Raw genomic sequence first — 22,293 nt, 5'->3', positions numbered from 1 at the left:
TCAAAACTAGCCCTACGAATATGGCGAGAGTGTCCGGCTTTGGCTAGAAGCTAGTCCAGAGTTGGGAGACGGCGTAGCCAAAGTCGTACACTCTCGCCATACTCGAAGGGCTTCGAAAAATGTGTAGTACTGACGACCGTATAAAGCGCGCGCGACAACAAGTGATACACAAACCATCTCACCGGAGGGACCTTCGCAAGGTTAGTGCCTCATTTTCGGGGCGGGGATGGAGTTGTTTTGTTTTCTTTTGTTTTGTTGTCGCCGCCTCCTTTTGCGGATCAATTTCAAGAGAGAATCTGCAGTTTAATTATGACATAAATTACTACTCCGCTCATTTATGACGATAATTATATTCATCATTCTTTTATTTAGTTTCGTCAAGTCAACTTGAATACCAAAAGCCTACGCGCTACGAGAACGAGTTGAAAATGTGCGCGCGTGTGCGCACCTCATCCTTGGAAACGCATTCTCTTGATCCCTGTAAAACGAACGTATGGAATTCACGTGCATTTTCAACGGTCTGCAGGACAAAATCGTTCAACATCACCAGGTTGTGCATCGGACCACCAAGTTCAACACTGTGTGTAAACCTGGTAAACGCCGAAAATGGGTGCAGGTCCGTCAGTTTGTGGTAACACTAATACTTGTGCGTGTTACAACGTTAAGGTACGTAAGCATATGTGTTAGAAAAATAAGAACGACATCCATGATTATCATTTATTTACGTAACTGGCAAAGAAAAACTGGAATCAAAACTTTAATTTCTGGTGCAGTTGTAGTCTGAATAATGCACATACACATGTATAGGTATAGACTGTGTCGAGTGAGTGTAACGTTTCGTAGTTGCACAACTATAAATCGTCACTTTTTTATTTTTAATTTTCATTCAAGCGAACAAGAACATAATCCCCTTTCCATAGAGTATGTTGAGATACAAAGTGCAACAAGTTTTTTTTTGCCTTGCAACACAGAGTATTCAATAATAGTTTTCTCTATAATATTATAAAGTTTGTGTAAACAGGGGGGGTCAATGAAAATATATTAAAGTTACACCTAAACGGGTACATGAAGCTTTGACGATGCCGATTGTCCAGAAACGTTGACGGGTTTAACGTTATAATTATAGGCATATTAGTAAGTTTACATTTCAATGGCCACAATCCAGTATGTCAATCCAATATACGTGGAATAAATTATAAATAATAGGCCTATATCAAAATTTATTAATTATAGATTATCATGAGGGCGTTAATAGTTCAAGTATACATAAAAAAATCGTATGGCGACAACATCGGGAAGTATTAAAGATAATCTGTGATCATTTCGCAGGAAGCAACACTCCCTCAGTCATCCCCAAACGAAAATGTAAAATTTCTCTCAATGAGGACAACTCAAGAAGATCTTGCAGAAGAAGAGCTGTTTGCAACGGAAGAAGTTTCGACACGAGATATAAACGGAAAGTTGGAAATTGTTGAGGAGCAAAAACAAGACACTGATGCCATAGAGGAAGTCGGCACGCATACCAGTGCCAAGAAAGAAGATAAACCTGATAAGGAATTAATCGGTTTGCTGAGTCCTGGGGAAGGGTGCGAAGTGACGGCAGCCGACGTCGATACAGCGGAGGCTGAGTCGGACCGTAGCGATGCACAGGAAAGTGATGAGAAAACCGACGATGTGACAACAGTGGATGAGAAATTGAGCGATGGTTCTGAAAAACCTGCCAACGCTGCTGGACAAACAGTGGACAACACGCCGGTAGGCACTCAAGACATCGAGAAATCGGAGGAAACAACCGATGCGATGGATTCTAAAGAAAATTTGGAAAGAGAGAAGCCGTGCGAATCTGAGTCAGACAATGAAACTGATATCTTTGAGCCAGCAGAAACAGAACCACTGAATGAAACAGGAGTCAGAAAGTCGACAGAGATTTCCTCAGCTGCCAAAGACAATTTGACGGAATCACCGAACGCCACTGACGGGAGAAACGAGAACCCCGAAACAAGTCAGCTACCAGTGGTTAACGTGAAAAAATCAAGAAGCACCTCTACCTTTTTTAGTTTTTTCAGGAAGAAAAAGAACAACGCCCATTCAACTGCAGATGATCTCATTGTCATCGGCACCAAGATCGAACCGCCGGCAGATTACGAACCGGACGAAAGTTTCGTGGATGCCGTGCTTTCGGTGGAAGAAGTGAGAGTGGCCGAGATCAAGAGCACTGAGAGAAAGGGCGAGGACGGAGCTGGCGATGATGATACGGTCACAGCACACCAAGCTGACAAGGTGGAAGGAAAAGAGAAAGCGGAGAGCTCGGTGGAAGAAAACCATGACAAGACAAGCGGTGATGGAGCATCAGAAGGAAACAGCGAGAAGGTGTTTGGTGGGCTCAGGGGAGCAGTCAGAAGTCCTACAAAATGGATGGCAAATTGGATGTGGGGATAAGAGAGTTCTGCTATGACTTTTACCCCAGAATACTAAATTCTATATCATACATTTTTCTCTAGTGTGCCACTTAGGAAGTCCTCAAAATCAATACATTTAATTTTCTTGAATGACAATGAAAAAAAAAACTTAGACCTAGGTAGCTGCAATAAGTGTATGTCGACACATGAATGCGGTGTGTTGTTTTTGGGTGGGATATGTGAACCAAGCGCTGATGAACAAAATTTGCAGCAATGAATTTCTTCCATTATATTTGTTCAGAAACAAAAGTCATGATTTGGACATCAGTAACATCCTCCAAACAGTAAGTCAGTAAAATATTATCCTTTTTTATAGGCTTTGAAAGAGGTGATAGAAAAACATTTGATTGGAATTACAGGCACCTCTGCATCCAATGCTGAATTTCTTGAATAAATGTATTCATTTATGCAAATCATATTGGTTGGTATTGTTTCAGTATGCAAATCACCCTATAATGAGCGGTCATAAATTGAGACTATGGGCTAATATTGGGCACTGTGTATCCTCTGCATATTGATATGATACAAATACACAACAAAATATTTCTTTCTTTTTATTTATGAATGAACAAGTCATTGTCAATGACATAGTCTCCACTTGGTTGATGAATTCAGAAACCATTGACGGAAATGATGTTCATATTGGATTGTATCACAAAACAAATAAACGTGCAAATGTGTGACATGGTAGTAATCTTTGTAGCAAGTTTGAAAGAAATCGCTCCAGGCATCACTGAGAAATTTGCATGAATGGACACACAGATGCATGCAAGCACGCAAGAAAGTACATTACCAACTCTATAAGTCCCCCTGCCACCCCACCCCCGGACTTTGTCTGTGGGAACTAAAAAGAAAGAGGAAACCATAAATAATTCAAAGAATATCTCTTTCATTGATACATGGAGTCAGAAACTCAAACTGTTCAAAACTTTTGCTGTTCCTCTATGATAAGTTCCCCTTGCAAAAAGTCTTTGAAAGATTTAATCAAAGAAACATTATACAGGGCAAAATAAATGGTTTTATGTTTGATGATGAAATTGCTTTCATAAGCAAATGATGATATCTTGGTCTTAGATTCTCAACATACTGCAAATCAAGTGGACCAGAACTCAGGATCATTACGGTCCTCAAGTTTTATGAGATATGGGTTCCTGTAGGCATGTTTGGCATATATTGCTTCTTAAAACTCTTTATTACAAAAAATTACATTAATATCATGATTATGAAATATGAATATTATTGATGTAATTATTTTAGTACGTCATCAGGATGGAGTGTCTTTTTCCACACTGCAATAATTACTCAAAGTTACTAGATGGGACAGACTTGACATGGGCATTAATGCAGTAGGTGCCGGCATAAAAAGGGGATGTCATACTGGACAAGTAACAGATGGTTGTATCAAGTCTGCTCCGTAAAATTATTCTCTTTGCAGAAGAGAAGCTTAGCCCTGATGCAATATCAAAGTGATCTAACTAACAATAGTCATATCTATTAATGGTTCTACTCCGGAATAAAAAGGACTCGATGCGTTCTACAGATTCAGTACGCCCAAATAATCATGTGATGCCGGTACAAACAAACCCACATGTGTACTAACGCGTATGGAAATACACGTACGTCTATGCGCGTTTGCGCACACGGCTTTGTTTGTACCGTAGTCGATTCGAATTCCGGATTTGGCCTATTGCAGTATCACATCATTTTTCTTCATTACTTTCCAAAGATGAAATATGCTTATGAGCCTATATTAAAGTTTGTCTGTTGGGACAAGGGAATGTTGCACATAAGTTTTCTTCATTTGCACCTGCAAAACCATGAAACTAAATAACAACATACCGGTGAATGAAAAAATGCTGACATAAATACTAAAACAGCACACTTTTGGATCCCAGTATGTTGAATCACAATACCGAGGCACTGAAGCTGAGGTGTTTTTATGTCATTGAAGTTCCAGGCACCAACTAAGATGGAATTGTCCAACCTAGCGCCTGCAGACATGATCTTCTAAATGTTTCACTATGGTTTGTATTTGTTTTCTGTTCATATACCGATGGTACATATAACAATGATCCTGATTATATTAAAAGGTACAGTTTCAATACTCCATTCACATTTCAAAATGGAAGAGAGTGTCATGTTTTGTTGATCATATCTTGGACCAGGAGGCGGAAAGTTCAATCACTTGTTGATGGACTAAAGGGGTATCTGTATCTTGCCGTAGTACACCTATTGTTCCTCTAATTCACTATGCAAACCTCTGCTCTTGAAGGGATTTCAAATCAGTTGAAACAATTTTGCTTTCTGTTCTATAAATTAGGAACATGACTGTCATTTTTCATTTCCACATATATGTTGTTCAACACTCCTGCTTAATATATTAAATTTTTGAACTACTTTTTTACCTGTCGCGCACTGTAGCTATGGTATTGCCACAGTAACGCGCGGCAGTTCGAATTCGTTCCAGCACGCGCACAGTTATCTACAAATTCAAATAAAAACGCATTTTCTCTTTTCAGTGTTTATTTATTGTTCTATCTTGAGATTCATATATACAGCCATGGTAAATAACTTCGAGTGCAGGAGGGGTCACAATTCAAGAAATTCATCATCAGCAGACGATACAGGGGATTCGCCCAAAGGTCAGAACAGGTCAAAGCCTTGTTTCTTCCCAAATAATTACACTATTTAAAAGTAGTTCCCATGGTAATTATATTTTCCAGTTCGTGTTTTGCTATAAACGTATAGTAATTAGTTTTCCAACCGATGAACACTTTTGCATGGAGAATGGACTGTATTTTCAACTAGTTCGTCACAGTGTCGGTTTTGAGCTGACTTACGGTTTGCGGATCGGTATGTGGTGATTTACCACGTAAACAAGACACCTGTGGCAGAGTCATTATCGGCGACAGCGCAAGGAATTGTGGGAAATACACGCCGAGAAAAACTCTGCGGTGGAGATTGCGTTGAGAGTTGTGATCTCATATCTGTGACAATATTTAGGTTTAAACAGTCTGAGGTAGGGGACTGGATATGACTCTTATAAAACTGATTCAAGACCTGAAATGAATTAGCATGCACACGATGCAGTCTCTCTTCTGTAATCCCATTGATTTCCCCAGAAACCTGTACACAAGTAGCCACCTGGTCCTTTCTTCTTGAAATCTGCTCCAGTGATTATGTAATCTGGGACTAGGTTAGAAAACTGAAACACAAAATAAAAAATACAGAAAGAGAACAATGTTAGCTTCAATCAAAGAGTGCATGCTGATCAATGCTTGGACTGAGATGAAATATTCTGTGTTCTTCTGTCTATCGTTTGGAACACTAAAAGGCATTGAATTTGTAATGTAGAATTTGATATCACAAATCAGGAGAGATGAAGGTGTAAGCAATATCATGCTTTTTTTCATAATCATGGGTATTTAGTCGATGTAAGCGTTGTTGGGGAACCCAAGGAACATTTTGGCAATCTCTTCATGTGTTTGCTTCAGCTGATTATCACATACCATGCCCATTTTGCTCCACCCTGGTGACATTTACCGTAAAATATGATATTTTATGGTAAACGTCGAGAAATGCACAATAAATTTCATCAGTTTCGGAGTGTTCCCAAACTACTTTTACGATAGATAGTAAATAAAGAAAACAAAATGGTTGGGCATTTTAACCCGCGATTAAAGGACAAAGAAGCATAATTGTGGTTTGGGAATACCATTTTTCAGGATTCATAAGTATAGGAAAATAGACTACATTGGATACTCACTGGTGATCTAGTCATCGGTGGTATTGTAGGACTAGCTAATCTTACAACATCTTCAACTCCTTGGATGGAGTTACCAAGCAGTAACAGGGCCAGACCATTGCCTCTGTGAGGTGCCAGCAACAAAGCTCCAGTTGCATGGTGGGAAAAGAGACACTCACCAAGGCCAATACCTATCGCGGTTGAATAGAAATGAAATTTATGTCACAAATTTCAGCTGAGAAGTTAAGGTCTGATTTTCACTTTGCACAGTTCTAGTTTCAAACCTGTAGAGAGTGTAAGGCTCAGCATTGGGAGGTCAAAACCAAGGAGATATGCCACGTTATTAAAGGAAATATGCAGAAATAAGATGACTTTTAACAAAATCAAGGAAGTGCACTGGCTTCAAACTGCGTATAAAACACGTTTCTCTATCTTGAAACTAACAATGAAATCCAAGAACTAACCATTTTCATCAACTGTAAGTGGAATACCATTTTGCAAGATTTTCTTAGTCCAGCTGTTTTCTTGAGGTCCCCCTAAGACAATCAAATTGTACTGACTGGCAGTGTCTTCTGTCAGATCATTGTCTCTGAACACAGGGGCAATGGTATCAGAGGTCAGAAAGAACAAATTTGCGATGTAGACAGCCAGCTGCTGTAGTGTAGCCACGATGTCAGCAGATGCATGTGTACCTGTCGATTGTGAGCCAAAGTGGCATTTTAGAATGTTGTGGCACCTGGATTTGGTGTGTTGTAAAAACATAATAAAATGAAAAATTTCCCCTTTCCATAACTTCTGAAATAGACAAGTCATCATTAGATGTTTCCATCTCCTAAATTTTACACTAATCAGAGTGATAATAGAGATACCAACATAATCTAAACTTTAGAAGAATCCTGATAACATGACAGTCACAGTTACGCTCACTTTCGACCCTCGAGAAATTTATCTTGACGGTCAATGGGCTGACTAGATTTGAAAAGAATGACATTCATGTAAACACAGATAGACTGTCCTAATAATAACAGTACCTGTAACAATTAGAAACTGATTTTCTGCAACCCTCCTTGCAGGACCAAGGTTGGCTGGCCCCCTTTGACGGTGAGTTTCAAAATCTGGACTCTCCATTTGGCAAACTGACCATTTTCCTTAATTGGGAGAAATGAGAAATGGCAGAAAATAGCCATGAGCCAAAAAAGTATGTGAGGATATAACATGTCATGATCATAACAAAATGAAACAATGATGGGAGTAAAATGAGATTGTATTTACCTTGAAGTTTACAAAAGTATGATGATCCAGTAACTATTTGTGTGATGGCTTTCCCTGAAAATTCTGAGCCATCAACCTGTAACACAGAAAACATACCAGCAGTTGATTGAAAGCTATACTGATTACATTTCAAATGTCATTAAATCAAATCTGTTGTATGCAAAAATTATGACAGTCACTAAGTAATACAACTGTTTTAATTATTAACAACAACATCATAAAAGTCAAGAGTAAACTTATTACTGGTCTGACATATACCCGGTAGTTAAAAGGTACAATTTTAACAGGCTTAGAAAATGGCCTTGAGACAATATAAGACAATATTTACCTTCACAATCTTGGTCATCCAATCAACTGGTGAGAGAACAGGTTCATAAAGAGTAAACTTTGCAACATTGGTGGTTACCATGGTGACTTTGTCTGATGAGAAATCCATCTGTGAAAGAAGATACAATCATTGACAATACTTTAAACTAAGTCTCACATGTGCTGTTATGTTAATTGCATTATCCACAGAGTACAGTATGCATACTGGCATAGTATCATGTTCACAGGCATGTCAAAGAAGTTCTGTCACCTATGTATATAATCAAACTGTTTTTGCTATTTTCATTTTCTTTAATAAAGCAGTACAGCAGTTGACCTGGGTTGAAGGAAGAATTATTACCACTAAGAATTGGAAATGAGGAAAACACAAAACAGAAATTGGAAACAAAGTGTGAGATTACTGCACTCAAAACCTTTCAGTTATACCTTACATACTTTTAAATACACATACACTCCAAAATCTTTGACCCAACCCTATCGTTTTGGATGGTGAAGTTGGATATCTAGACTAGAATCGGGTGGTGTGTGAAAGGTTTAAACGACAAGCATTTGAAATCATCATTCACTCACCTCTACCCTGCTTATCCTGAACGGTACAGTCTGTTGAATTACTTTCACTCCATGAAGTCCTTCCATAAATGCCGGGTTTATCAATGTTAACGTATACTGGCCTTTCCTTTCACTGGCTGTCTGTGCACCACTGTATCTGGTATCTGTGCCGACATCATCACAGTCTTCCGTGTCACAATAACTTTCCTCATCTTCATCGTTTTCTCCAATAATGATATTTTTGGAGTGCTTCCCTACAAAGTCTCTCAGCTGTTTATCATTCACTGCTCCTCCATCATTGGTTTCCCTGGTAACCAAAGTGTAGCATCATCATTATAATCTTTAACTTCTAATTGATAGATTTAATTGTACATGCATGTTTTTACGGCTAAAGTTTTGTCAGGCCATGATGAATGGCTCATGAAAGAGATATCCATCAGAGTTGATATACCATTTCTAGAAATTAACTGAGAAAATTGATATGTAGCCGCAAAGTGGCATAGTTTCAGTCACACAATAGTTAACTTAAACCTTAGACATGTGTATATGGCAAGTGATAACATCTGAACATTTGAGCTGCATGTTGCCAACAGTCTTTTTTTCAATGCAGTGTTTCTCATCAAAGATGACAAGGAAACCCCTTCATACCATATATTTTCAAAAAGCAGAGAATCTAAAGTTTAGAATTGTAGCAGTAGTTTCCTTGAAGGATGAAGAGCGTTATATTTGGGGTAAAAAACCTCAATTTTAAAAAAAATAATAAAAATTAATTGAAGTCAAAAACTTGACACTATTTTCTGAAATGTCATATTTCAATTGAAAGAAGAGTATATTTTATTTTTCAATATGTATCCTCATTCTAAAATGGCAAGGGTTGAAAGATTGTCCCTCCAAAAAAATTGATTAAAATCATGATTAGTAAAATTAAAATGCCTCTTATTCAAAATACAAGAATTTTATTACCAAACAAAATAGTTGTTTTGTTATATAGCATTTAATGAACATACAGTGAAAATTTAGAAAATTTGACCCAGCAAGAGTGCAGTTAAATTCTTTGGAAATTTTGATATTGGGAGGAAAAAGAAGCCAGGAAATTGGGTGATTTGCATACATTTGCATAAATAACACTTCTTTATCATGCAACTTGTGACTGCTTTACAAGCTTAAAGGTAACCAACTAATATTTTAATCTTGGATTAAAAAATTAATTAAAATTGAATGAATATTTGCAAAAACATGATTTTTGAGCAAAATACGCTGTGTTGGGTGCAGCGCCCCCTTAAATAAAATGTCATCACCTACAGTACAGTGCAGTGCACTGTAATCCCAGAAGTTATTTTTGTAATGATTGAAGGAATGACAATTTTAAACAAATCTTTTAATTCTCCCAGAGTAAAGCTTCTTTGAAGAGTTAAAATAAAAAAAAATTTAGATGGGAAAACTGAATCTTTCAACCTTGTAACAGACACTTTTCGCAACATTTTCATACAGTACCAGTTTCCAACATTAACCTTTTAAGCAAATGATGGGAAAGTACGACAATATTCACATATTTCAACTACCCTGGTACTGATTTTTATGGGAAGTTAGCTTTTCAAAGCTTCATGAGTAAAATTTGTCAAGGAAAAATACATGAGCTTTTGATTTCTGACGTACAAAGATGTGACACTGCAGGTACGTTGAGTATGGTTTCAGAAGAAATGAATAACTGGAGCACTCACCATGTGTCCCACCACCAATGCTCTTTACCTGGTAATTCATCATAACTTACACTACTGTTCTGTTCCTTCAGCAGACGATACATCCTCCTGAAAAATATAACATTGTTATTGCAGATGAAAAACCAACTTTGTGGACTTTCAAAAAAATTTTTTTTTTCCACAGATGATGGGTACTTTGTATATTTATGAACTATGATTACATGCTGAGATGACAAATCTGGGAAATAATTCTCCAACCCTTTCACCACCATGGTTTGGTCCAGTCCTGTTGTTACACACAGTTCACTTCTACATAATGGGGATGATAGCATTAAGTAAATGATGCAAACCAAGCTAGAAAGAAGAAAAAATCTTTGATTTGGCTCTAAAGTATATGTATTGAATAAAATTGTCCTTTTCTAACAGCCATGAGGCAGTGATAATTTGTTGTCATGGCTACATACCTCACAAAGTAAGGATGTACTGTCCTGTCATTTGCACCAATTCTTGTCAAAATTTCAACATGCTGTTCAAAACAAATGCAAACAACAAACAACTTTACATATCACAAACAAAATCTGGTTTTACTGAAATACAAATTGTCATTGATTATTCTCAATAGTTTTTGCTGATTTTCACATGTTTGAGTCAAATGTATATTCACTGCACAAAATTCCATTTTAGACCCATGGTGCATAAAGTAGACCAAATTCAATATTACATGTACCAGTTCTAAAGATTTTGCACACAGAAAATATTGTTACAGACAGACATAAACACATGACTGTTGTACATGTTACAACCAACCATACCAATAGCATTAATAGAATCAACCCTTTCACCACCATGGTTTGGCCCAAATCCATTGTTATCAAGGGTGAGTGTGGACCTGTTCACAGGGAATTGGGGGTGAACAGGTTAAACTAAAGAGAAAGTTCATCTTACTTCTGTCACTACTCACAATAATCTGAATTCTTAACACCTAAACTGACTCACCTTCAAGTTTGAAATATGAATGTCTGCATTATTTTCAGCAATGCATGCCTGGTTAAATGAGTAAAAAAAATGTCAGATTTTACATTCAGCAAAATCAATTTATCTGAAGTCAGCAGTTGTAGATGTATGTCATGTTTTGATGACATTACAGTACAGCAATCACATAATGGTGATTTCATTGATAAGAAATTAAAATAACAGAATAGATTTGCATATAGAATATATATATTTAATAAACAGATGACTATATATCTTCTACAGATACAACTCTCCCTTTGAGCATTATGGGAGACTTAAATTCACACAGTGTTAAACAGCTTGTATGTAATACAGTATGTGATGCCTGAGAGTTAAACACTGAAATTAAACGGATGTCAAATACTATAAGTCTCAATGTTTTTTACCTCCATGATGGCCTTGACAGCTGGATCTGTGTGACTTGTACTTGTGTCGTGTCTGAAATATTTCACACACACTATAATAAATCTACAGATATCGTTTTCAATATTAACATATTCTCTAATTGTCAATGATCACCTCATTAGTTTTTTTCTTGAGCCACTCACAATTTGATCTAAACATTTGATTTAGTCACTGTATTAAAGAATGTGCAAAACCATTTAGCAGCTACGCTTACCTGAAAAACTCATTGCTATCTCCATACTCCTCTTTCTTTATCCAACCAGCCAATGACATCACAGCAAGTGCTCTGTCTGGATAGTGTGTGGCTAAATGCCATGCTCCATGACCTCCCATGGAGTGACCTGCAAAGATCACATGATGAGCGCTTGCCTTGCTCTGTAACCATGATGCTTCTTGGCTTAGCTGTGTGAAAAAAAAGGGTACAACATGTTTTTTCCTTGAAGATGAATTAGACCTTAGTAACTAGGTCAACAGTCAAATGAGTTCCCCAAGACAGCATACGACTGAGTTTACTCATAGTTCAAAATATCAAACTGTAAACCAGGTAGGCAATTCAACTGATTGCACAGAAAGTTTGAACAAAAGTTTAAACTTTCACTTTCGAGGCACATACTACCTCAAACTTTGATGGGATTTTCCAGCAAAGACCAACCTGTGATTTACATACCTTCTTCAGCATGTCCAGAGCTGTAATTGAAGTCAGTGCACCTGGTCCCTCCCAGTTATGAGCACCATGTCTGTAACATTGAACAAGTCATCGTTGATGACACAGTCCCCACTTGTTAATGGGTACTTTGCTTACAGGTCCTCAGAGAGGATAGAGTCCTCTTCATTAGGTCTGTGATAAAAATACTTTTGAATAAATTCGCTTGATACATGTCTGAGTTGTAGTTCAGAACATGAAAAAATCGTAATAAAATGGCCACATGTCGGCCATATTGGATCGTATCACAAAACAAATCAATGTGCATATGTATGACATAGGTCAATGTCCTTGTACCAAGTTTGAATAAAATCCGTTGTGATATGCCTGAGTTATGGCTCTGTACATGAAAAAATCGTAACAAAATGGCCGCACGGCAGCCATATTAGATCGTATCACATGAAAAATTGACGTGCATATCTATGACATTGGTCAATGTCCTTGTACCAACTTTGAATAAAATCAGTTGAAACATGCCTGAGTAATGGCTCTGTACATGAAAAAATCGTAGTAAAATAGCCGTCTGGCGGCCATTTTGAATCGTATCACAAAACAAATTGACGTGCATATCTATGACATTGGTCAATGTCCTTGTACCAACTTTGAATAAAATCAGTTGAAACATGCCTGAGTAATGGCTCTGTACATGAAAAAATCGTAATAAAATGGCCGCCTGGCGGCCATATTGAATCGTATCACAAAATAAATCGACGTGTATATGTATGACATAGGTCAATGTCCTTGTACAAAGTTTGAATAAAGTCGGTTGAGATATGCCTGAATTATGGCTCTGTACATGAAAAAATCGTAACAAAATGGCCGCCTGGCGGCCATATTGGATCGTATCACAAAACAAATTAATGTGCATATCTATGACATTGGTCAATGTCCTTGTACCAGCTTTGAATACAATCGGTTGAAACATGTCTGAGTTATGGCTCTGTACATGAAAAAATCGTAATAAAATGGCCACCTGGCGGCCATATTGGATCGTATCAAAAAACAAATTGACGTGCATCTGTATGACATATGAAGTAATCCTTGTACCAAGTTTGAATGAAATCGCTCCAGGCATCTCTGAGATATCTGCGTGAACGGACGGACGCACGCACACACGCACGCACGCACGGACGCACGCACGCACGCACGGACATGACCAAACCTATAAGTCCCCCCGGACGGTGTCCGTGGGGACTAAAAAAGGAATATGAATTAATAATAAGAGAAACCGCTTACATGAAACAGAGTCACAAAGAAAGTTGTATCATGGCATAAAGTTGGTTTTCTGAGTGTGAAGTCAGTTTTATATTAAACTGACTACCGGTATATTTGAGTCAGATGAAATTCTGATTGAAACACACAAGAGCAGTTTTCAAACCAAATTTCTCAAAATTGCACAAAATATTGACTCTTCTGCACTACTCCTCAAACCTATTTACCGTCTACTGAAACATTTTGGCAAACATCGTCTAGGGCTTCATTCTGGAGTATTCAAAAAGTTAAATACTGTTTTTGTAGGATAGGAACATTTTGGTTCAAACTTTCCAATGCCCTACCTAAAACTGTATTAGTTTTTATCCTACATTGATCTTTTGATGGTGTTTCTACCATAATATTTGGAGTTGTTCACATACAGAGAAATACGCAGTCAGCATGAAAAATGAAATTATACATTAATAATAATAATAATGGCTAATTATGAATTCTAATGTACCCTACATCAATTTCAACAATGCAGGCCTGGAAAGCTGAATATAATTCAGAGTAATTGCATTCATTGCAGTTGACATTTGTGTTTACCTTGTGCTGGCAAGCACCCAGGCTGTCTCAAGACCGAAGATCCATTTGCCATTTTCCATTCTCTTGTAGCTATCTGCTTGATTTTGTACCGCCACTCCTGAAAGGACAAGTCAAGTTTAAGTTGTATCAACAGTCATTTGATTCTCAAAAAAATTTATCATACAACCTCAAATTTTCAAACAGAACCTCTTCCCAGATGTTCATGACTTTGCAGCAAATCATATGTCTTCTCTGCCCCTAATATTTGATAAACTGTTGTGAGGCAAAATAACAAAATGATCGAATGTATGCAGACTTGTTCTGTAAGATACTACCTGTGCCGTGTAAGGTCAACAAAACCTACAAAAGAAAAAGGAAATAAAATGAATAGTGTTTTTTACAGTTCTCTTTTATTTTTCTGTTGATTCATGGTATAAATACAGTATTCTGTGGAAAAAGATATGACAATAATGTATCGAAATACAGGCTTCTATGTGATATGACACTAATTTTTCACAAAAAATATACTGTAATATTCACTTCAAAATGACACATACAAATGAACTCTGCTCAATGTTGGTGTATTCAACAGGTAATAAACTATGTGATAATTATCTGAGTGGAAAATTACTTACAAGGTAAAGGTAGCTTGCAACTGGTGAATGTAGTCTGGTCATTTTCAAAGACTGTGATCAACACAACACAAGTGCTGTGCTTATGTTTATTTGACAAAAAAGTTCTCACATCATGATTTATGTCAAAAATTTGAAAAAGTTTGTAAATACTGCCTCTCTAAAAACTTAACATTGTATACTGTTGTGATACTTAGAGCAATTTATTTCAAGAATACTGAGACTGTACGGCTCTTTGGATCATCAGGTAATATAATTGTTTCATACTTACAGGACACACGTCATTGGGACAGTCTTCTAGTGGGGCAATCGCTGCTGCTTGCTGGACCTGGTGTGACAATTTGTAAATTACTATTTCATTAAAGTAGGGGAATGCGCTTCAGCAACAGATATTCGGACGCCTATACTTTTACAATATTATTTTGGCATACCACGTTTGGAGGCTCATTGTGAAGCTTATGGATTAAATAAAGTTTTCACCAGCTTAGCTTTGCGAAATTTTGGAATAGAGATAACACAAGGATGGCAGCCATTTTGAATTTCAAATATTGGTAAATGGGTAATTTGTTTCTCTTGTACCAAAATTTGCGCGATGACCCCAAATTTTAATTCTTGATTTCGAAAGAGAATGGTTGAAAGTTTCCTTGAGGAAAGAAAGTTTGAGCAAAAGTTTAAGTCTTTCATTTTCGAGGTGCAGTTCCACAGATTCAGAACACCTAACGAACAAACCCCGGATGTACAAATGCATACGGTGCACATGGTTCTGTTTGTACATTTGAATTCAATTCTGGGTTTAACCTATTAAATCTGTAGATAAAGGGATTTCACATACTTACCGATCCATCATGATCCCTAAATGTGTAAACGAATGATTCGTCAGAATTCCTGCATCTTAATGTGATCGGCAACTGCTGCGAGTGACCATCAGAAGTACTGAATTTCAAAATAAACCTGAAAGTTGGAGAAAGTTCATAAATTTCCACAACCAAAGCTATTCTTTTCAGCATTGGCTGATGATGTAACTGTCCTCTTGGATGACGGAATTCAGGATTGCTTCCTTTTTTGTAGGATTTTCTTCCGAAAGTATGTACTGAATGTCTTTAGTAAATGAACTCAAATCAGGAGAGAGAGAGACAGACAGACAGATGAATGCAAGTTTCTTCTGGATATGTTTAACATGCTGATCGAGCTTCAAAAGAAAAGAAAATTACTCGACGTACACATTGCTTCCGTCTGCATGAAATACTCTATTTGTTAAGTTTATTTTAGAAACTGAGAAGCAAGCAGTGTTAAGCTATGAATATCAAAATGTAGATTTCTGTATTGCAATCATTATAGCTGCTGTGTAGATTTCTGTATTGCGACGGTTACAGCTGCTGCTGACTTACTTGGTGTCCTTACAAGGCATGTTGTCAGTTTCGTCTTTGTGGTGTATCTCTATGGTAACAGGTATAGTCTGACCGGGAGCTATGCCAAATCGCTTGGTGGCTTCTGATTGGTGGATTATGACTGGCGAACCATAGCTGTGACTTGCAATGGTAACTCTATTTTGAATTCATAATGAACAAATCAGTGCAAAGCAAAAAAAATTTCTATATTAATATCAGAGCTACATGTAAGATTTATACAGTTACGGTATTAAGATTTTTAAACTGTATGATAGCGGATAAATCAACACTTTTTGATAATATTAAAAGGCTAAGAACATTATGCTGTTACAAATTGGTGATGATTTTATGTGCAATCTCACACATTTCAAAATTATAAAAGGCAGCCCACTAGCTGATGATTAAAAGTTTTGATTCTTGTACAACTTATCTCCAGAAACAATGGTCTTGCATTCAACTGTTTCAAATGGAAACTCTAAGAAAAGATGAAGTATTAAAATCACAAAGGTTTGACATTCTTTGTTGATAGATATAGATAACGTCATTGAAGTCTGTGTCCAGTATTCAAATATAATTGTGACATTGTCCTAGTTTATAATGTCTTCCCATGTGATAGTGGCAATACAGCACTTACTTGATAGATTTGATCCATTTACTGGAATGCAAATTGCTGACTGGAACTGCAATCATGTGACCAAACAAATGGCCATCCACAAGATCAGGTTTCATGATTGGCTCATGAACTTCAAGAACCTCAGTTCCTATGTACCGAGATATGTGAGGGTAGAGTAAAGATTGGGCCTAAGTATTTACATTATTTATCATATATATTCTGAGTATTTGATATACTTCAAAGCAACATTTCATTAGTAACATTTAAAATACTACCACCGGTATATTAGGTATTCACTTGACTTTATAATGAAACAGTTATATTATCTGTAGTAATTTGTCCACATATGGCTGGATATATCATTGACTCTGCATATTAAAGTTGTAATACTTTGGTAGACAAACTCCAAAGGAAAGTGTGGAAAGACCATGGTTCTTGACACACTTAATTTGTTGGATGCCTACCTGAAATTTTGATATTGCACTGGAATACCTGAAAACATAAAAAAGAATATACAACTCACAGACATGATGAAACCAACAGCAGGTACAACATTTTCTGTTGGCATTCAAAGAACTTTTTCAAATTCATGATGGTGTTTGACAACTGCTGATTGAGAAAATAATGCTCTACTCTAGTCCTACCTGCTGATCAACAGGAAATACATGTAAGTAGTATTGAATAAGTTAAAAAGAAAAAAGAAAAAGAGGAGGCTAGCAACTGAGTATTTTCAGAGCGCAATTACGCTTACTAACAGAAACGAAACAAGTAAACCACTGGTACATGAGAAATATGATGAAACCATTGTGATCTCTGTAAAGTCAGCAAATCTGTTCTTTTATTTTATGTGTTATCTGTACATCACCTGTGTGCCTTTAGTTCTTAGCTTGACATACAGAGTATGTATTCCATGAGTTAAAGGCACAGAATACCTGTAAAAATGAAACACACACACACACTGTAAGAAATATAAAACAGTTATTCAAAACGTGGACAGCTAAGAAATGAAATGCGAAATTACAAACCATTTATCAACACATCCAAGCTCGTAAGAAAATGAGATGACCATTTGATAGTCTAGCTGTAGAACTGCTACTGTGGCTGAGATGTATGCAATAGTACTCACCAATATTGTGATCTTCTGTAGACATCCCCAGCAAGAAAGATACCATCAACAAACATGGTGGTGATACCTGACAAATAGATGCATGTTCAGTTTATTCATCCTATCAAAACCGAGTTGTACCTGTGTGGTCATTCATTCAATTTGTCACAGTGTTCAAATTATTGTGTCTGTAGTATAGTAAAACAATTTTGCCAATTCCTCTAGCACTCTGTAGTACAAATATCAGACTATGACAAACTATAATGTTCACTACAACAGGAGTTTGAAAAACATACAATGACATAACTTTGAATCATGTAATCTCAAAATTGAAATTGGTTTCTCACCTAAACACTGGATTAGTACATTTTCGTTTTGCTGGTTCACAGCAAACTCTCCAACAGCCCAGCCCTGTCCATGCAGTGAGCAGAAAAAAGCTGTTTACTTATATGCAATTAAACTTTGCATTTTATGTACTGGGTACAGGTAATGTATCTTGTGTAGTTAAGTGATCAAAGTGAGTGTTCTTTCTACATTTCAAAGACCATCTTTTATTAATGAAAATCATGTTTGATATGGTATTTCTGTTCTCACCTGCCATTCTGTAATTGCCAACGATCCCAAGCCAGACACAAGCTCATTCCAGTTGATTTGAGGATTGACCTGAACACTGTCAGCTGCAGTCTGTAAATGAATAGAAAAGATCAAATATGGTAGCTTGACACATGCAAATTATACAATGAGAGCCAAAAGGTATTTTGGCAGAAGAAAAGGAAAACATGACAGTTATCGTACTTTTGTAAATGTGTCACATTCTGATGGGATTGGTGCTTTGAAATAACTTGATGAATTTTCAAAAACACTGTAATTCCATCTAATATACCAAACATAGCATTTTACTCTACATTTATACTGTAATGAAGTTTGGTTATTGTGGTACAATGAGCAAGGTGCTATAAGGCAACTCTCCAGAGTGTCAACTTTGTACCTTCTGAGCAAAGGAAGGAAGACATAAGCTTGAAACTTTTCTATAATTATTTATGAATGACTGCTCAACCTATGTGGTAGTTTACATGACAAAGGCTGACTGAAAATAAGTTTTTACAAATATCCGAATCATTAAACTTTTGAAAGTACATGATCCAGCACTCAGACCTTTTGTGTAATTTTCTTCCACTGTATTTCGCATCCATTGACAAGCTCTGAGTAGTACTTGACTTTTTTGTCGTAACGCTGTCTAGATGCATTGTAAACGCTGCCATAGAACTCCAAGGGATCTCCGTCCACCTCTGGCTTACCGACCACAAATGGACCTGTACAGAAAACATAGTAGTGATTGCGGATTATATTCACTGCATACGCACAGCATTGTGTACTTATGTTGTACACTTTCTGTCCTGAACACCTATACCTAATACAAACTCTCCATGTTCACCAAGGCCATTCATAATTATTATTTGTTTACCAGTAACTTCACAGTTTTAGTTCATCCATCCAAAATTTTAAAAGTGAAGGTAATCAGACAATATACAGCTTCACCTCACCATAAGTTTCAATCATGAATTGTTGTGCAAATTCTACAATGCTACATAAGCAATGAATGAGTGTCAGTTTATTTAGCTTGCTTGATTGAACGGTATTAACAAAATTTCAATTAAGGATAGAAAGATTCACAACATTCTACTCTGTTCAGTAACATGGTGTACTGTACACTAATCTAACTTGAACAGTGGACTGCATAATGAGGGTTTTACTTCCCTTCCAGTTTCAGAGAGATTGCAAGGTCAAGTAGGAAAAATTTTACACTGATGAAAAAGGTTTGCATAAAATATCTCCTCACAAAAAGCCTAAAATACACCTGCTTTTATACATGTCTTATTGTTTTAACTGTAAATGAAGAATCGTTAAACCATTATCCTTCTGGTTATCTGTGATGTTATGATTCTCTATTCAGCTTTTGTTGGAAGATGTGCAAAAGAACAGGATCTTTGATGAATACTAAGTTTATACTGAAGTGTGCTTACCAGTCATCATTTATTGACTGAAATGCTTATAATTCTGACAAATTATAAATGATGCTAAAACATTGAGAATGCTTCCATAATTTGAGCGTATGTTTTAAAGTTACCCACCAATATAATGCCACTTTTGGATATGGGAGGATATTTTTCCAGAGAGTTTGGCAGCTTGCTTTAGACAAGTCGTTGCTTTTGAAGTCTCTCCTTGCCTATCATACATTGTCCCAAGCTCTGACCTGTCAAGCATGAAAAGTAAAATCAAGTGAGGGGAATGGATGCAATTCTTTAAGTGGTCATGCACACAGATTTCTCATGTATTGACATGCACAGATGGATTGCATTGGAAAAACGGAAACATTGCTGTTGTCCTCTGAAGTTTCATCAGTATACCAAAAACAACACTAATATTGATTTTAGGAGATAATTTTATATTCCTAGCTGAATTTCCTTGCTGAAACTTGCTCCCTTTCAAAACACAGATATGCATTCATAATTCTCAAGTGAAAGGTGGATTGTTGACAACATGTGCAGGTACATCAGCTGTTTAAGAATTCCTAGCTAACATATTTCCCAGTTTGTTCACTAAAGCCTTTAATCCCTCTGAACTATTTCTCATTTTGCTCTTGTTCGAAAAGTCAACATTACTGAATTCAAACACAACTGCAATGTGATGCATATATTACTATAATGTTCAAGTACCATGTCCAGCCGTCTTCGACATTTAACTCTAGATTTTTCAGGAGGCATGCCAATAACTCTTTACCCTGTCAGAAGGAATCAGATCAAATGACATGTATGCAGCACACAACAAGATTATCAACAGAAATATTGCAAAACATGCAATGAAGGAAAGGTCCATGATTTAAAGTTTTCCATAATTTTGTAAACTCAATTTGGCACCCGAGCAAACAGAACGATTTTGAGAGACAGCCATATACTTGTCAAAACATTAATCATACGCTCATCACCAAGTATGCTGCTATGTGTTGTGATAGCAACTCAAACAAGTTCCTTACTTGGAGAATTCTGAGAACGTTCTTCTGCATGTGCAGTACAAGTACAGACCTTCTCAACCGTTTTAAAGGTCTCCCTCCTTGCTCTTTAAAGAATGGTTTTGTCCTAAAAGCAATGCTTGTTCAACATCTGTTTCAAGTTTAAAAACTGGTCACTGCTGTACAAGTTTACATTTCTGCATATGGAAAGGTGTACCTTTCCCAAGTCATAATATTCTACTAAATTGAAAAATTTGTGAGAGAGGCTTGCTTGAGCAGATTACCAATAAAAATTAGAGTATGTGCAGAACACATGCCCAGATGTATTTAAATGTACCAACTACACTACTGTCTCTTTCACATTACACTATTTTTGCTAATCAGTCAAATCACAAAAAAAAAAGATTTAAATTAAAAAAAAAAGATATAGCAGCTAATATTCTTACCTTGTCTTTCAATCTTAGTTTCACAATGTGATCTGCATTTGACGACTTACAGGAACTGGTGTCAACTTTTTTGGATTCCTTCTCTATCAATTGAGAAGCCGCTTTCTAGGGAAAGAATGAGGATATTGCTTATCAAGGGTGGATGGAACACTCACACTCAAACATGGCTGGTCTTGGTATTCTGTTGCTAGATACAGAATGATGCTAAGTGGAAACAGGTGATGATCATGACGACGATGATGATGATGATGATAACATTGATTGCATATGCCCCCCCCCCAAAAAAACAAACAAACAAACCAAAAAACCAAAAAAAAAAAAGTTTTTGGTTGGTTGAAGCATGAATAATTCACTCTTTCTTTTTCAGGGCATTACTATATCATCCTCTATAGGGCATGTTGTTTATCTGGTGAGAGTAATAGTAATATGGCCAAAAATGTGTTACAACTGCAAATTCCGAATGTCCATATTTTATTTTGTGATCGTTACCTAGCACGTGGAGGTAGTATCCATGCCCTGGATTTTATGGATTTTATGACTATACTGCCGCTGAATTAGAGACTTGCACCTCAATACGTACGATGCTGTGAGTTCCCGGCGTATACACAGGTGCCTGAAGTTGCCAGCGTAGTATAGCCGGAGAACGTATACTATTACTACACTGGCAACTCCATGCACCTGTGGGCATATATACGCCGGGAACACACAGCATCGTACGCAGGCAAGCACCTCGCATGATACGTAGACTATTATCAAATGCGTGTACCTGTATTTCTCGTTTTTTACTGAAACAGCTGGTGACCAAAGTCAGTAAAACGAAAAGGCATAGCAAACAGCCAACGACCCTCATGTCGTCTGCTTGACCACCCAGCGTGCAGCTCTTGCACTTGCAGCCACGTTGCGCGGATTGCGCTACCAGTAGTTCAGTGTCGCAAGCTACGGTTCCTCTCAATCGATGCTACATCACGATAAGTATAGTTTGGCGCGGTGCTTTTTTATCATGTGTATCGGAGCAAAGAGCCACTCCGCGCTCAGTAAGTATACCATACACCTACCTCCGACACGCGACACGACCTGACACGACCTGACCTGGTGGGGTCAACTGCTACTATTGTTGGGATACCTAGGGATTCGAAAAGCAATTTT

The 22,293-nt window shown here is 37.1% G+C and overlaps 2 protein-coding genes across 3 annotated transcripts; one reads left to right on the top strand and one right to left on the bottom strand.

Moving 5' to 3' along the window:
- The first annotated feature begins 395 nt into the window (after positions 1 to 395).
- LOC139149379 (protein starmaker-like) lies at positions 396 to 2,937 on the top strand. Its single transcript, XM_070721109.1, has 2 exons — positions 396 to 666; positions 1,330 to 2,937. The coding sequence occupies exons 1-2, from the start codon at positions 607 to 609 to the stop codon at positions 2,437 to 2,439; spliced, it is 1,170 nt and encodes a 389-aa protein (XP_070577210.1). The 5' UTR covers positions 396 to 606; the 3' UTR covers positions 2,440 to 2,937.
- Positions 2,938 to 4,145: 1,208 nt separating this feature from the next.
- Positions 4,146 to 22,233, bottom strand: LOC139149377 (uncharacterized). Of its 2 annotated transcripts, XR_011556108.1 has the most exons (30): positions 21,914 to 22,233; positions 21,148 to 21,252; positions 20,409 to 20,473; positions 19,824 to 19,945; positions 18,847 to 19,004; positions 18,286 to 18,375; positions 18,039 to 18,102; positions 17,713 to 17,779; positions 17,452 to 17,518; positions 17,051 to 17,078; positions 16,608 to 16,734; positions 15,974 to 16,129; positions 15,422 to 15,536; positions 14,857 to 14,913; positions 14,289 to 14,313; positions 13,975 to 14,071; positions 12,139 to 12,208; positions 11,686 to 11,873; positions 11,453 to 11,504; positions 11,049 to 11,096; positions 10,517 to 10,578; positions 10,074 to 10,160; positions 8,374 to 8,659; positions 7,805 to 7,912; positions 7,477 to 7,552; positions 7,236 to 7,352; positions 6,669 to 6,896; positions 6,226 to 6,395; positions 5,396 to 5,664; positions 4,146 to 4,864 (listed from the first exon to the last, which is right to left on the bottom strand). XR_011556108.1 is itself a non-coding variant. In XM_070721106.1 (29 exons), the coding sequence occupies exons 1-29, from the start codon at positions 21,995 to 21,997 to the stop codon at positions 5,530 to 5,532; spliced, it is 3,054 nt and encodes a 1,017-aa protein (XP_070577207.1). In that variant the 5' UTR covers positions 21,998 to 22,233; the 3' UTR covers positions 4,976 to 5,529. The 2 variants fall into 2 exon arrangements, 1 of the variants encoding a protein (XP_070577207.1); XM_070721106.1 differs by lacking the exon at positions 4,146 to 4,864 and having other exon boundaries at positions 4,976 to 5,664.
- Positions 22,234 to 22,293: the final 60 nt, after the last annotated feature.

The sequence above is a fragment of the Ptychodera flava genome, chromosome 14 (genome assembly GCF_041260155.1).
Source record: "Ptychodera flava strain L36383 chromosome 14, AS_Pfla_20210202, whole genome shotgun sequence".
Lineage (NCBI taxonomy): Eukaryota > Metazoa > Hemichordata > Enteropneusta > Ptychoderidae > Ptychodera > Ptychodera flava.
The sequence above is the reverse complement of the archived record's forward strand: the minus strand, read 5'-3'. Positions and strand labels throughout refer to the sequence as shown.